Here is a 14,377-nt window from a genome sequence, read left to right on the forward strand (position 1 = left end):
TAGCAATGATATGGGCATTCCAGGCGCATTTATGCCATCGTGGTCGCCGCGATGTTACCCATAAAGTCCAAGGGGCGATAACATCGTCCCCACGCACCATATGCTGTATGTGAGTGAAAGCGTGCAATGGTGAGCCAAATTGCGCACAAGGGCGGAAAGCGGGAAGGCAGTGCGGAAGGGAGGGGGGACTGGTACTCTGGTAGCAACTGCGTAGTTTGCGCAGTGGCACGCGCCATATCTTGAAAGCGATATGCAGATGCGACCGCATCAGGGTCAGTCGAGAATCGCGGTCAGCCTGCCGCCGCTTGCGTTGCTGCTCCGTTCTTCTCGCATGGCGCACGGCAGCTTGACCACGAGACTAACCCGGTACCTCCATTGCACATGCAGCGCAGCAACTGCCAGAGGAGGTCAACTCAGCACGCTTTGCGTAGTCATAGCATCTAATTCGATTTTGGCGGCAGTTTTCCAGCGGGAAAAAAAAAACAACAACAAAAAACGTATATGTCACATCGTTCTATAAGACGCACTGACGAAAAATTCAGAAAAAAAAATGCAACTTATACACCGAAAAATACGGTACTCGTTTATAAAGATTTAATCAATGTAAAATTTCATTGGCAGTTGGCGTTGATTTATTTTCAGGCTATATTGCCAGACTCCAAATATGGAACAGACCACACAGCAGCTGCATAGGCAGCTTGAGGGCTCACCTGGAGGTATCTTGCACACCGTAGCAGGGTGCCATCCGTACCGCTGGTTGCAGTTGGGGCTTTGCACAAAGATGCTGCTGTCACTCAGGCACTCTGCAAACACTTCACCGCCAATGTAGTACAAGCGTACGCCACGCCCTGAAAAGGAATTCAGAAAACTGCTTGAACGGATTTCTCGCATCTTCAACATCATTAAATGTAGACAGGAGTTGAACTAGCCCTCGTATCTGCCAACCTTAAAAACTTTACAATTTGCATAAATCCCAGAACTACGACAATGAACTACGCATTTTTTTACAAAGTTTTACCCTGAGGGCAAACCTTTTGTGCGAAAAATACACACTTTATTAACGTTTTTACCTTTAGACACAACACAAGGAGCAGGGAAGACTTGGAACAGCAAAGATTGAAAAGCAATGCGTTGTTTTTATATTACAGTGACTTTTTCAACAACTTCGCTGTTGCCGATTTCATGTTTCAGGAACTTGTCTCGAACTTTCTCGAAGCTATTCCCCTCTAATGTCTGTTCAATTAAGTCCAAGAGGATGGTCAACACTGACGAAGAAATAATTTCGCAAACATAATTTCTTTTGGTTCAACAATTCTTGCACTATTTTAAAATGTGGATTCCACCCATTAACTTTTTTAAAAGAAGAAGAAAACAACAACAACAACAACAACAAAGCTGCCTGACATTCTAGATTAGGTATTATTCAATTCTTTAGTTTCGGTTAACCTTCGTGCACATTTTTAATGCCTGTAGGATCGTTGCTATCATATTTGCAGAATCAAACAAAGAGAATGCATAAACTGAAAGTGGTAGGCACTAAACGAAAGCTTGCTGAATTAAAGAGAGAGGGAGAGAGACAGAGGAAGCCTTTCCCGCACTGAATGCTGAACATGTTCACGTCAAAGAACACGAGAGAAAACGGGATTTTGGGGCAATTTCTCGAACCGGAACTGTCATTCATTCACGTAAAAAAAAGCAAATTTTAATGTTACGACATCGTGGCCCCATCGTTATCGAACAAGAGCTAATAAATACGGCGTTGAAGAGGTACACAGCAGCGGCCGTATTGACCGTAGGCAATGGGATCCAGTCCAGGTGTTTACTCGTATAAGGTTGTCGGCTCCCAACCAAGTTTGTTGGCTTTGCGTGCTGTTACGTTCGGCGACCAGCGGGGGCAGCGAACTTGGAGTATCTCCCAATTGCCTGAGACGAATCGCTTCGGGAAGCTGAAAAAACATCCCACGGGAAACATCAGCGGCGACACCATGCCTAGACACGTTTCCGAGAATACGTTGTTACTAGATGTCACCCGGGTGCCGACCATGACGCAAGGAGTAAGAAACTCTTGGATAAGGGCCGCTTCTAAGACGCTTTCTCACGGCGGCTCGACCGACCCACTGGCTGCCAAGGCCATTCTCCAGACAAACCCGTTGATGGCTGGCCCTTCCAGGGAGCCCAGACGCGCCAGTTCGAGTCAAGCGCGAAGCCGCCTCTCTACGAGTGTTCCCTCCTTTCTGTGGGAGAGTGAGCAGTGTGTGCCCGAGGGCACTTCTCCGAATGTGGTCAGGGAACAAAGGCGCCGCGGGATTATGTGCATCCTCGCCCTCAAAGTAGACCGTTCGGTGACTCAACGCTCTGATCGGAGGAAGATAGGACCACAGCTTGGCCAAAGGGCTTTTAAGCGGACTTTTGCGGCTCCCAAGAGCTCTCCTATCTGCCCCGAGTTGTAGTGTGCGCTTTCGTGTGCTCTCCCATTAGCTCCATCATGTAGCTCATGCTACAAGAACAATGTACGATGCTCCGTACTCCGGCCAGTACGTGTATCCCCATGTCGTGTAAATAAGTTTGCCTCTTCCATGTAAATAAAACCCCTGTTCCGTTTTCCCTACCTCCCGACCTCGTACTCATCACGAAAGAAGCAACCCTTCTCGTCAACTCTGCTCGGAAGACAGCGTGGGCCCGCTTAGCCTCCGTGTGACGCCCCGGTAGCGTAGGCCAGCTATCCATCACGAGACGCACCGGTGGCGTGTTTCTACAAGCACCCAAGCCCAGATTTTGCTGCTGAGCAGGAAATACAGCTGTATGAGCAGGAAATACGTCATGGTGGCCACATTTTAGGTTCACTATTGCTGGCGACTGTCGTCCGGGCGCCGCAACTCAAGAATCGAACGTCTGCACACATGAGATTTTGCCGATTTTGTGCCTGTGTGTGTAGGTAAAAAACAAAAATAGTATGCACTAACCGTTTGGTGGGCAATGAGCAACTACGGCTTAAGCGGTCAGCCAATACATGGGGTTCAAAGGGGGCTTGGTGGGAGAATCTTCGCGACTACGTTTAAACCGCAATTCACATTAAGCGGGTACGTATTAATGAGGTTTGACTGTACAAGGATGTGTAGTCCCAGAGCATTTTTTATCTCCTAGCATGCCTTGCACATTTAGCAGATCTTGTATCACAGGGCTAATAAGTGTATTAAAGGGACTGACAACTAAATTTTATGGTACCCATTTAAAAATTTTTTTAGTGCAGTGGAAATATTTCAGGTCAGAGGATCGAATAATGAAGTGGTAACGTGGAAAACGCTGGGAAACAGTGATAGGTGAGCGCGATAGCTAGCGTATTTAGTTGAATCTAGGCTGATAGTTTTTTTCAAATAATCATATACGAAACTCTAGGGTCAGCTTAGATTCGAGGATATTAAAAAAAGCGCCAGTTTTTAACTGAAACTGATAAATATGGTGCATAGTTAGCGCCATCTAGAAAAGTCAGTATCGCAGCCGCTAGTAGCCCCGCCAGTAGCAAACTGAAGTACACAAGGGACGTTGGCATTTCGACCTGCGTCGTATCGGTATGATGTAGTACCGGCGCGCGGTGTGGCGTTATCGTAATGGCACTAAACAGGCGATGCCACTATAGCGCCGCATTCTAATGAATACCGTATTTACTCGAATCTAACGCGCACTTTTAACGCGACCCTACATCTGCGTTACCACATAGACCTTTTCACAAACCGACGTTTGAGTAGCGCCATTGCCCGACACGGGCGACGTCGAGCATCAGAACATGTTATGCCGCCATTTTGGACTGTGAGCCTTGCAAGAGCAGGCCGGCCGCACTTCGGTTGTGTGATCTTCGCCGCGCATTATTTCGATTGTTTTCTTCCGCTTCGCTTGTCTTGTGCGTCTTGTCTTGTGCCACGCGTATGCGACAGTCGAGGAATGCGGCTAGAACGTTTGCGTTCAATTTACAGTCGAATCTCGTCAATTCGAATGAAATCACGCAGCGGCGCCTCCGACCGGCATTGCTCCAGCACCGCCATAGAGTAAAAGCTTAGGAGAGACCCCCCAATGTCGCGCGCGAAAAAAAAAAAAAAAAAAAACGCGGCGGAAATTTCACCCTCTCTCAAATGGCAAGGTCGCCGATTCTGCGTTGCACCGAAACATACGTGTACGTGCCGACGTCTCAGCCACGCTGCCGTAGCCACGCGTAGGAAATGGCAGTGAACCCTTCTTTCTCCTTTATGCTTCCTCTACTTTCTAGTCACGTGTTGACCTTGCACGCTGTAGCTATGGCTCAGAGGAAAGCAGCGGCGCTGTCCCAGGCCGGCCAACGAAGCTGCCCACGCCGGCAAATGCCCACTTCCCGATAACGGCAGAAAACGAAACTTTGGGGAGCTTGCGCCGGGCCGGCTGGAGCGGCGGCGCCTGCGGGCGCGCACGGTGACAGTCAAAAGTGAGAGAGCTACGAGGGAGGGCGAGGGGAGCCACCGAAGCGGCGGAGCTGCCGAGGCGAAAACCACTTCCCTGCTGCCCTGCTCCCTCACATTCTGCGGTCTCCGCGTGCGCCCTTCGCCGTGCCGTGTCCCGGCGCCGCCCGTTCCCTCCCTGAAGTTTCGTTTACTGCCGTTATCGTGAAGCGAGCCTTGGCCGGCGTTGGCAGTTTGGTGGCCCTCGCTCGCTATGTGCGCCGTGATATTTTCTCGCACTCAAGGTTCTGGTTTCAGCCTCACTGGCTGTTCGTTCGCACCACGTGCGCTTCTCCTCCACTTCCTCTCTCTTCCTCGAGCACTCCTTGGGGCGGCCGTTTGAGGGGAGCGTTCGCCATCTCCGCTGACTTCCGTTCTCCCAGGCAGCCGCACTGTAACCGGTATTTCGTTCCCCGCAACTGCACTATAAGCGATACGTGTATACATGGAGCGCTATGGGAAAATTAACGGGAGTCTGAAAAGACCGCACTATATCCGGTCCTGCACTATAAGCGGTTACGTTATAAGTGGTCAACACTGTATGATTATGAGGCACGCTGCAGCAGGGGACTCTGGATTAATTTTGACCACCTGCACCACATGCACCCAATGTGCCCACGAGCATTCTTAAGGCTCATTCACACCGGCGACTGACAGTGGTCGCGCGACCAAGTTGGTCGCAAAGCGACCAGTCGCAAATGGTCGCAAATGGTCGCTTTTCTCGAAAAGCGACCATTTTGGGCCAGTCGCTCACTGCGCGATTTTTCAGTCGCGCGACCGTGGTCGCAAAGCTGCTCAACCAATCAGCGCCGCGCCGAAAGTGATGTGTGTCGTCGTCCACGCCAAATGCAATGCCCGCGTCACGATTTGCAGGCTACAGGCCGGTAATTGGTGTCTTGTCTTGTGATTCTGGGACGCAGCAGTTGCAGCAACGTGTCGAATATACGCGGTCGCATTCACTGGAAGCTAAACAGCAGGAAAAGAAAGCACAACACAAACCCTTTTTCCAGCTGCCGTTCGTTGGATGAGCACGCCACCCAAAGGTGAACAACGGGTGAACAGCTTTGCTTTAATATTATGCACCGAATAATACGCAATGCGAACTAGAAATTACGACTCGCTCTCTCTCGATAATACTCGTTGTCATGCGCACAAAGTTCGGGCAGGAGGCGGCTTGCGTGGCCGGTCACTTCACGCGAGCGGAGGCACGGGCGCACCCACGAGCGTCGCGTTTTCTTCGGAGGCTTCCGCGCTGCCACAGCTGACACCCCGGCGGAGCACATCAGCACAGAGACGGCGTCTTCCTGTTCGCTCGAATCAAAATCCAGCCATCGCTCGAAACAAAATGCATGGCTGTTGCCGGAACGCGAAACCAATTTACATAGTGCCAGCGAAATGCGCGCTGACTGCGTAGATCCCTAGAATTCTCGCTAAAGAACGAGAATGTCCGGGATTGCGACTTGCAGGTCGCGCTCAGCCGGGCTTGCCGGTGTGAACATCAGTCGCCTTCGGTCGCTTTTTGTTCGCGAGTCGCAAATGGTCGCGCGACCTCCTCAAGTCGCCGGTGTGAATGAGCCTTTAGGGCCCATTCACACTTGCGACTAGTCGAGGTCGCGAGACCAATTGCCACTGGCGACCACAAAACTACTCAAGATGAAACACTTAAAAATGCGACAGTCGCTAAACCGAAATGTATCACGATATGCCGTTCACGTCTGCTTGAAATGTCATCGCCGCGTAAAATAAGCGTGTGCGTATACGGACGTCCTGTTCTTTCGCATCTGATTGGTTCAGCTGTTCTGCGACTGCGGTCGCGCGACTGAAAAATCGAGCAGTGAGCGACTGGCCCGAAACGGTCGCATTTCGAGAAAAGCGACCATTTGCGACTACTTGCGACTGGTCGCTTTGCGACCAACTTGGTCGCGCGACCTCGCCTAGTCGCAAGTGTGAATGGGCCTATAAATATTGCCCCCATCGAAATGCGGCCACCACGGCCACGATGTGATCCCGCACCCACTGGCTTAGCAGCACGACGCCAATGCCACTACGCCACCTTGGCAGGATGGCGGTAGTTGAATTGGAGAAATTAAATAGCACGAGACCTACCAATATGTTTGCGGGTCTGTTCAACGACCGAGTTGCGGTTGACGTTGGACAGGAGACCGAGGCAGAACCGCTCCGAGCTCGAGGGGTCCGTGAAGCCGTCAACGGTGAGGGAGGGCTGTGAAGCGTGGAACGTCTCCCCAACCCGTGTGTTGAGCTCGTAGTACGAGATGGAGCACCAGAAAGCCGGCTCCGTGTACGTCACCGGCTGCACTTCTGCGTAACAACATAGCAATGGTGAGAGTTGTTTTCTGCACAGGATACCAACAACAGAAGGTTTAGCAATTCACACCATGTTGTACAGATGATTGGAATGATAATTTGGCCCAATTACCATTGTCAAGTGTCAGGAGTTATCTGCCCTATACAAATTTTCTCTTCCTTTTTTTTTGCAACCACTTAACGATACATGTCGCCATTATTTTGACAAGATTGGTAACAGACAATGTTGGCTGTTAAACTATAGTATGTATAACGGCCAGTTTACATCAAAGAAAAATTAAAGTGAACAAGGCAATGAGCCAATATTCACTGTGACTTGTTCATCAGTGATATGCATTTCAGTGCCTGCTAAGAGCAAGGGCCTATTGAGAAGCCTGAGAGCATAGTGTCCAAGTTTAAGCCGACACTAACGAGCTAGGCCGAACATAAAAGCTTAAAATAGCATTAATATAGAGCAGCCTCTGTCCAAAATTTCATGTTCGAAAACAAGAGTAGATGCGTTACAAAAAAGCCTACAAAAGCAACTGCTTTTAATGCAAGAACTAAAAAAATTTCCGACAATTACAATACTCCCCAATATGAAAGCTGAACGCAGCTGTATACGCGTTTTTATTTTGCAATATATTGAGGCAAATAATTTGAGACCGAAATCACCGCACCGACTGACAGTGGGAAGTGCCGTCAGCATCTGCACAGAGGGAGGGGCAGTATGGGAACGCTGGCGTGATGAGCGGCATCGGAGCCAGCCGTAAGAAGATGAATGCGGGAGCGTTTGCCCGAGCTCGTTCGCGCAGTTACGCCGATGAGTCAGCTGTGGAAGACGACTAACGCACGAGCAGTGGCAAGAACGCAATCGCGTGGTTAGGCCAAGGGACGGCGACGCTCAACCCAGGAATGGGTGCCTAAGCACTGTGCTCTAATACTATGGCACTACTCGTAGTCTCATGCGGCATTCTGCTTTCCTCCTCACTCCTTCACCATACTCTCCTCCTCTGCTTTCACTGCAGCCTACTCCTCCACTTTCCTACTCGCATTCTCTTCGCTTTCGCCATCTTTTATCTCCCACTGTGCTCCGCATTCGCTCTTTCCTCTCCCACTGCGCTTCGCATTTGCTCTTCATCCTTCGCTGTGCTCGTTCGCTGTGCTATGAGGGGCGGCCACGCTCAACGCAGGAACGACCGCCTAAAAGCTGTGCTCTAAAGAATTCTGTCACCATCACCACTGAATAGAAATGACACAGAACATTGACGTTAACTAGCGTGGCTCCTCGACATGGCCTCTGAGGTTAGTCAGTGCCTATGGAAGCAATCTGCTGGGATTATCATCATATCCCTAATCACCAGGTGGGTGCATTGTCTCCTTAAGTGCCAATTAGAGGCTGTTAATAAGAAAATTGGATGATTACCTGCGCTGCAGCTTTGACAAGGTTGTTTCAGTAGCATATATACTACTCGTTTAGTATAACCAATTCAGAAAAAGTGGAACTTCGTTACATCTGACCAATGATTATGCTACTGTGACCAAAAACAAATTGTTACAAACCTGGTGAAGGGCTGGGTGAAGAGAGGAGTACCGTATCTGCAAAGAATGGAAAGACCACATTAGCAGACCAGTGCTAAGTGAAAAAAAAAAAAAAATAACAGAACACTTTGTTGCACTTTTCTGATGCTTAGCCTACATCATTAGAATCATCTGACTGAAAGTGGTCGATGCTGACAGAATTAAATTGGACTAAAAGAAGCTTTACATTACCGAAGTCCTACACCTCCACCACAGATTTATTCGCAGTGATTGGTCAGCTCAGATTAAACTTGAACATTTACAAACATTCAGCATTGCAGCGTTGGCAATTCATTTGATTGGCTGCAAGTATTTGAAGTAAAAAAAGGTACTGCAACCATAACTTGGCATTCCGGAACATCCCTCACTAGTAGGCAACAGAGGGACAAATGCCAGAATTTATTTCGGAAGCTAAATTAACGGTGTTCTGAACATGCTAACCATAATTTCACTACGTCCGAAAAATTTCGGTGCTCAGAATAAGAAATGCGCATAAAAGTGAATCTGCTTGATAGTCACTCGAAACTCGATGTTCGCATATTAGCTATGTGTCTGATTTTACTGCCTCGTTTTTCTCGAAACTCACCCATGCTGTCAGCGCCATTTTGATCAGTGGTTTCTCCGTCTTCGCTCATGTAACCCGGCGGAGGTGTTTCTGCAAAGACATGGCAGAAAATAGTACCAACTGAGCTGTACACTCTGCAACACAGGGCATCCAGAAATGGGCGATTTCAGAACTTTTATAGCCTAGCAAGTGCACAAATTACTCCATACTCCCCCTTTACACCTTTTCTTCACCAATGCAATACCGCTCAATACAGAACAACTATTGCTCTTCAACCACCCAAGTGAAAATTCACTGCAGTGACCACTTACAATGTATGCCAATAAGCTACACCAGAAAAAAGCAAACAGAGCAACAATTTGTGAGTGGCCACATCTTCCGTCAATGTCCATGTTACCTCGGGGTTTTGCCAACATCGACAACAAAGAGCAAAAAATTGCAGCAGATCCAACACAAATGTTGGCATCTACGTTAAACAACTACTGGTGGAGTAGTCATTTTTTGCAAAAGATGTGTACAAGCACAGTATGCCTGTACACTTGAAGCTCGTTATAGGCAGCGGGTACGGAGGTTCGAGTCCTGCCACCGGACATGGGACTCGAACTTACGGGGCTGAACTTAGACAGAAGACAATGTTGGTACTTGCAGTTAGCGCTTTGTCTTAATTTGAATGATGATCGGTTCTGCCCCTAGTTGGGCAAGTGTGCAGTGCAGAGAAGTGCACTTGCAAATTATGAAAGGTGTCTACTTTATTTTATTTATTTCCAACCTATATAACTGTTTACGCCTTCTGCTTATGCAAACAAGTTCACGCGGCCTCACGGTATGCGACATAGATGCAGCAATTGCCTACAAGTTAATGCAACGCTTTGCAAGTGGTGAAGGAAGCATTGTGAGCAGAGGCATATGTACAGAGAAGTGTGAAACACAGCGATGCATGTTCGACACTTCAACACCTCTGACGAACACGAGGTCAATTACCCACACCATGCAACCACAAAAACCTCCTGCCGACTCTATCTGACAATTTTCTGGCCCTTGGTCCTGTAAATGCTCTTCGTGCTTTCCCTCTCAGCACCACGGCTGTGAGGAAGACCTCGCATACGTCTACTTGGCAAGACACTGACGCCAAACCTAGAGCTAACAGGCAAAGAAGTTGGGTCCACATGCTACACCTGAGGAACCATAATGCCCATGCCGTCGAATGCACCCTCTGTAGGATCAGCTTTCATCGCCAAGTGCATGAAAACCTTTGCTAGGGCACGTACTGCACACTGGCATCAGGGTCGGCCCAGTTTACTATTAACCTGTCTCCAGAATCGGCTAACTTTACTGAGCAATAAACTTAGCTATGTCGAATTCCAGGGAAATAGGCAAAGGAAGCTTTACTTTGTCGCCTTTTCGCCGAACTCGTCATGGACAAAACGTTTTGACCGCGTGGCGAGCGAGCAATGGTAAGCTCAAAGCGAGGCAAACCAGCGCCGTGCGCGCTCTCAGCATTAATAGAGAGTTTTAGAATAGGGGCCCCAAAAGTTTGGGGCCCCAAAGAACTTTGCAGGTGTTAGCGTTGGGGCATGCAGGAGTGAAGAGCTTTAGAATAGGGCTTTGCGTTTGCGAATAGCGTCTTGCGCTCGCAGCGACACTACCGTGTCAAATAAAAACGATTATAAATATTAAAATAAACTATACCATTTTATGATAAGAAGAGTAATTTTGACTTTCGTGGTTTTGCATTTAATTACAATTGAGAGGTTATTCGATTAGCAGCAAGTGGTTAGTTGCGCTTAATTTTGAGTTACCAACTTCACGTGCCTTCACAAGCCAAGCTAATCCATGTTAGGCCTACGAGCCAAGAAATCGACAATCGAATTTGGAATCAGCGGCATCTAATGAATAAATCTTCATTACAAACGTTAGTTGAGAGAAAGCGATAACTGCAGTCACTTCGCCTAGCTTGCGCACTTCACGCGTTACCACGAATCGAGCCATTTGGTACTCAGAGCCGTCGCTTCGATGGGTGCCGCCATGTTTGTTGACACAAAGCTTTTGGGGCAGCTTTTGGGGCTCCCGCTAAATCAGTGAAATAGCGTGCCCAATGCAAAACCCAAACGCATTTAGCGTCTCGCGCATGCGCAGTGGTGTCGACGCTATTTCTTTGGGGCCCCAAAATGTTTGGGGCCCCTATTCTAAAACTCTCTAATATCATTCCAGCACAGCATACCGTATTTACTCGAACCTAGGCCAGCCGCAATTCTAACCTAACCCCAAATCCAGAATGTCAAAAAAAGCTTTCTGAAATACAAAAAAGGCATGCGTCTGCAAAAACAACATGCATTTTATTACGGTTGTTGATGCCTGTCGAAAGCTCATTGTCGTCTTCATTGACATCACTGGCTTCTTTGTCACCAATTTCTAGCCACGGTGCAATGTCCTCACTTCCATCTAGTGCGTTCCAGATGCGGCACTTAGAATGCTTGCATTTTCAGTTTTGAATTTCACTGTATGCCACAGCAATCCAGTTCACTACCCGACTAAGCTTATAAGATTATGGGATTTTATGTGCCAAAACCACGATCTGATTATGAGGCACGCCGTAGTGGGGGACTCCGGAGTAATTTGGACCACCTGGGGTTCTATAACGTCCACCTAAATCTAAGTACACGGGAGTTTTCGCATTTCGCCCCATCGAAACGTGGCTGCCGTGGTCGGGATTTGATCTTGCAAACTTGTGCTTAGCAGCCCAACAACATAGCCACTAAGCAACCACGGCAGGTACCTGACTAAGCAAAGTCGGCATGTTGAAGTACACACAGGCGTCTAAACTTGTCTCGAGCAACGCCTCAAACGTTTGCGGCCTCCCTCGCCTTCGCCTGTACGATCGGACTTCATGAACACTGCCGCTTCTCTCTCTGTCCTGATAAAATCAGGCAACATATTTTGCCACCTTGTGGTGTTGAGTTTCCTGTGGCCATCAGGGTCTAACCGCATCCTCAAATCAAAGTCTCTGTACATCTTGCGTACATTTTGTTTAAAGTATCAACCTACATTCTAGTAAATAGGGCATATGTACTTGTCTTCCCTTTTTTGCACACAGTAGAGTTGGCAACCATAGAAAGGCGGTTAAAGCCACACTTCGGAGGCAATCCAGTACCTGTGAGAGGAAAAGCCTGCACGTCTAGGCTCGACGGAAAATCAGTGTTGTCAGGCACTGAGTTGGCATAATCATCCAAGCTGGGCAGCTCTGTGGGTAAGTCGCCCGTCTGCCTCGGCACAAGGATAGGTGGCAATGCTGAAATACAAGGGGAAAAATAACGATTTTTTTAAAGGACAAGCAGATTCTAACATATACTATGTGCACATTGATCTACTGGCTCCGCAGCAGTGCATCCCTTACTACCTTATCAGCTTAGTAAGCAAACAAACTCCATATGTACAGCCTGAAGCTGTGAACATTTCAGCTATGTTTAGTAGCTGTATGTGGAGCTAAAAAATTACATACACGGACAGCTTCCCCTTCTTTCTTTTTGAAGAGTGCTGCTCCATGTTATTTTTTTAAACTGCCAGCCTTTTGGTTGCCAAGCGACATGTTGGAATATGGCCGCGCACTTCGAAACAAGGACTTAACACAGAGTGAACAAACACGAACACTATGTTCACTCTGTGTTACATCCTTGTTTCGAAGTGTGCTGCCATAGTCCAACATAATTAACCAACTATCCTACCAGTACATGTTAAGCAAGTGACATGTGGCAGCCTTATGTCAGTTGGCTGCCTGATGTACGGTCATTGGGTTATCATGTTTCAACCACAAATTACTCACGCACACAAGCTCACAGGCGTGCACACCTACCTAGACAGATATGGCGAGAATAACTAGGACACGGAAAGCAACACTTGCTAATGCATCCCATGCCACTCGCCCATTGCTCTTGGGTAGATTTGGCAGAGGCCTATCTGGAGAGGTTATCATAAGCCAGCCACAAAAAAAGAAAAGAAGAAGACAAACAGCACGGTAGATCAGGCTCTATGGACCAGGCACTTATCAGCGCCACCCCTACTGAGGAGAACAGATGAGCTGAAGGGGAATGGGGGAAAAAAAAGCCCTCTTTATCTTCCGTTCCATGTTAAGTCTTCAAAAATTCATTCATGAATTTTCCCCCTTGAAGAACACTACACACAACTGAACATGTTTCGGGGATCTACAGAAAAGGTGTTTCATGGCCCTTTAAAGAAAGAGCACTCGGCTTTCAGTTATGTGCCGCGCCCCAGCTAGACATTCAGTCAGCTTCATCCACATCAACAAACCCTAAACTATATAAAGAGACTGCAAAAATTATAAATGGCCATTGAAGCAGTACCTCAGTGCCACGTTTAACAGCAGTAGTAGTTCTGTTGCTTTGCTCTTGCAATGGCTTGCTGTTACGACTTATTGCTATGACCTGTCCCTACGATTACTTTGTTGCTATGGCAACCTTACGACCAGCTCAAAGTCGGGTGGCAAAACAGCTTCTACAGATAGTAGTGGCAACAAGGTTCTGCTTATTTAATATGTTAACTTCTTTCTTCCGACCTGGCTTTAAACAATGTACATTTGTGATATAGTTAGTGTCCTCTTCTCGTTCACCATAGTATATTTAATCGTTTACAAAATGTACATTCGCTTCAAGAAAGAAAAGGCAAAAGAAAAGTGATCTCGCAGTAATGCAAGTCAAGCTACAAGATAGCAACATGGTAGAGCACACAACACAGTCCACAGGTGACATTTCAAAACAGAACAACGGAAATGAAAATCAGGCACACAAAAAAATGATGGAGTCCAGGTTAATAAAGTAAGATGCAAAATTCCCAACTAAGTTAGATGGAAGTATAATGAATGGAAACGGCAAACAGTGCATGTCAAGTACGAGCCTAAGCCAATACCGAGTTTGCATTTTATTAACATAACAGATTGACATGCAAAGAGCAGAGCAAATGGTTTTCGTCAGCCTTTGTCATGAATCTACATACGCACTGCTTTTCACTAAGCTGTGATAGTACAAATAGGCTGGAATAGAATGTTAACAGTTAGAAATAAAATACACCATTTCTTGCACCTAATTACTTGGAACTGCAGTGCAACATCTTGGGCTAACCAGTCACTAAACGTGCACTCGTTCCATACCTCAGCATCTGAACAAATCTCGCCACTTCCACAAACACAGACAAATGTGTAAAAGAGGAATGCACTGCCTAGTCTGTTTTCTTCCCCGTTCAGGTTTCCATCTGGCCTGCCTCTACACAGAGAACGCCAAGTTTTGATTGACAATTGATATTTTTTTATTACACACAACTATACGTCACACAAACCTATTATCATTCTGTATTGATTTGAACATATTTCATAAAGTGGTGCACTCAGTGTGCACCCAGGATCTCTGCCAGGGGAAGTTGAATTTTTGTGGATGGGGGGGCAAGCACTTTG

At 47.4% G+C, this 14,377-nt stretch overlaps 1 protein-coding gene across 3 annotated transcripts in view; it reads right to left on the reverse strand.

The window, feature by feature from the left end:
• LOC119455808 (mothers against decapentaplegic homolog 3-like) overlaps positions 1-14,377 on the reverse strand; it is a 56,976-nt gene that overhangs the window by 34,052 nt on the left and 8,547 nt on the right. For all 3 annotated transcript variants that reach the window (XM_049669342.1, XM_037717283.2, XM_037717281.2), the window contains exons 3-7: positions 12,068-12,205; positions 8,938-9,006; positions 8,334-8,369; positions 6,573-6,785; positions 711-848 (exon numbers count right to left, since the gene is read on the reverse strand). In XM_049669342.1, coding sequence (XP_049525299.1) covers positions 711-848; positions 6,573-6,785; positions 8,334-8,369; positions 8,938-9,006; positions 12,068-12,205 — 594 coding nt within the window. The remainder of the gene's footprint in view (positions 1-710; positions 849-6,572; positions 6,786-8,333; positions 8,370-8,937; positions 9,007-12,067; positions 12,206-14,377) is intronic.

Source organism: Dermacentor silvarum, chromosome 6 (genome assembly GCF_013339745.2).
Source record: "Dermacentor silvarum isolate Dsil-2018 chromosome 6, BIME_Dsil_1.4, whole genome shotgun sequence".
Lineage (NCBI taxonomy): Eukaryota > Metazoa > Arthropoda > Arachnida > Ixodida > Ixodidae > Dermacentor > Dermacentor silvarum.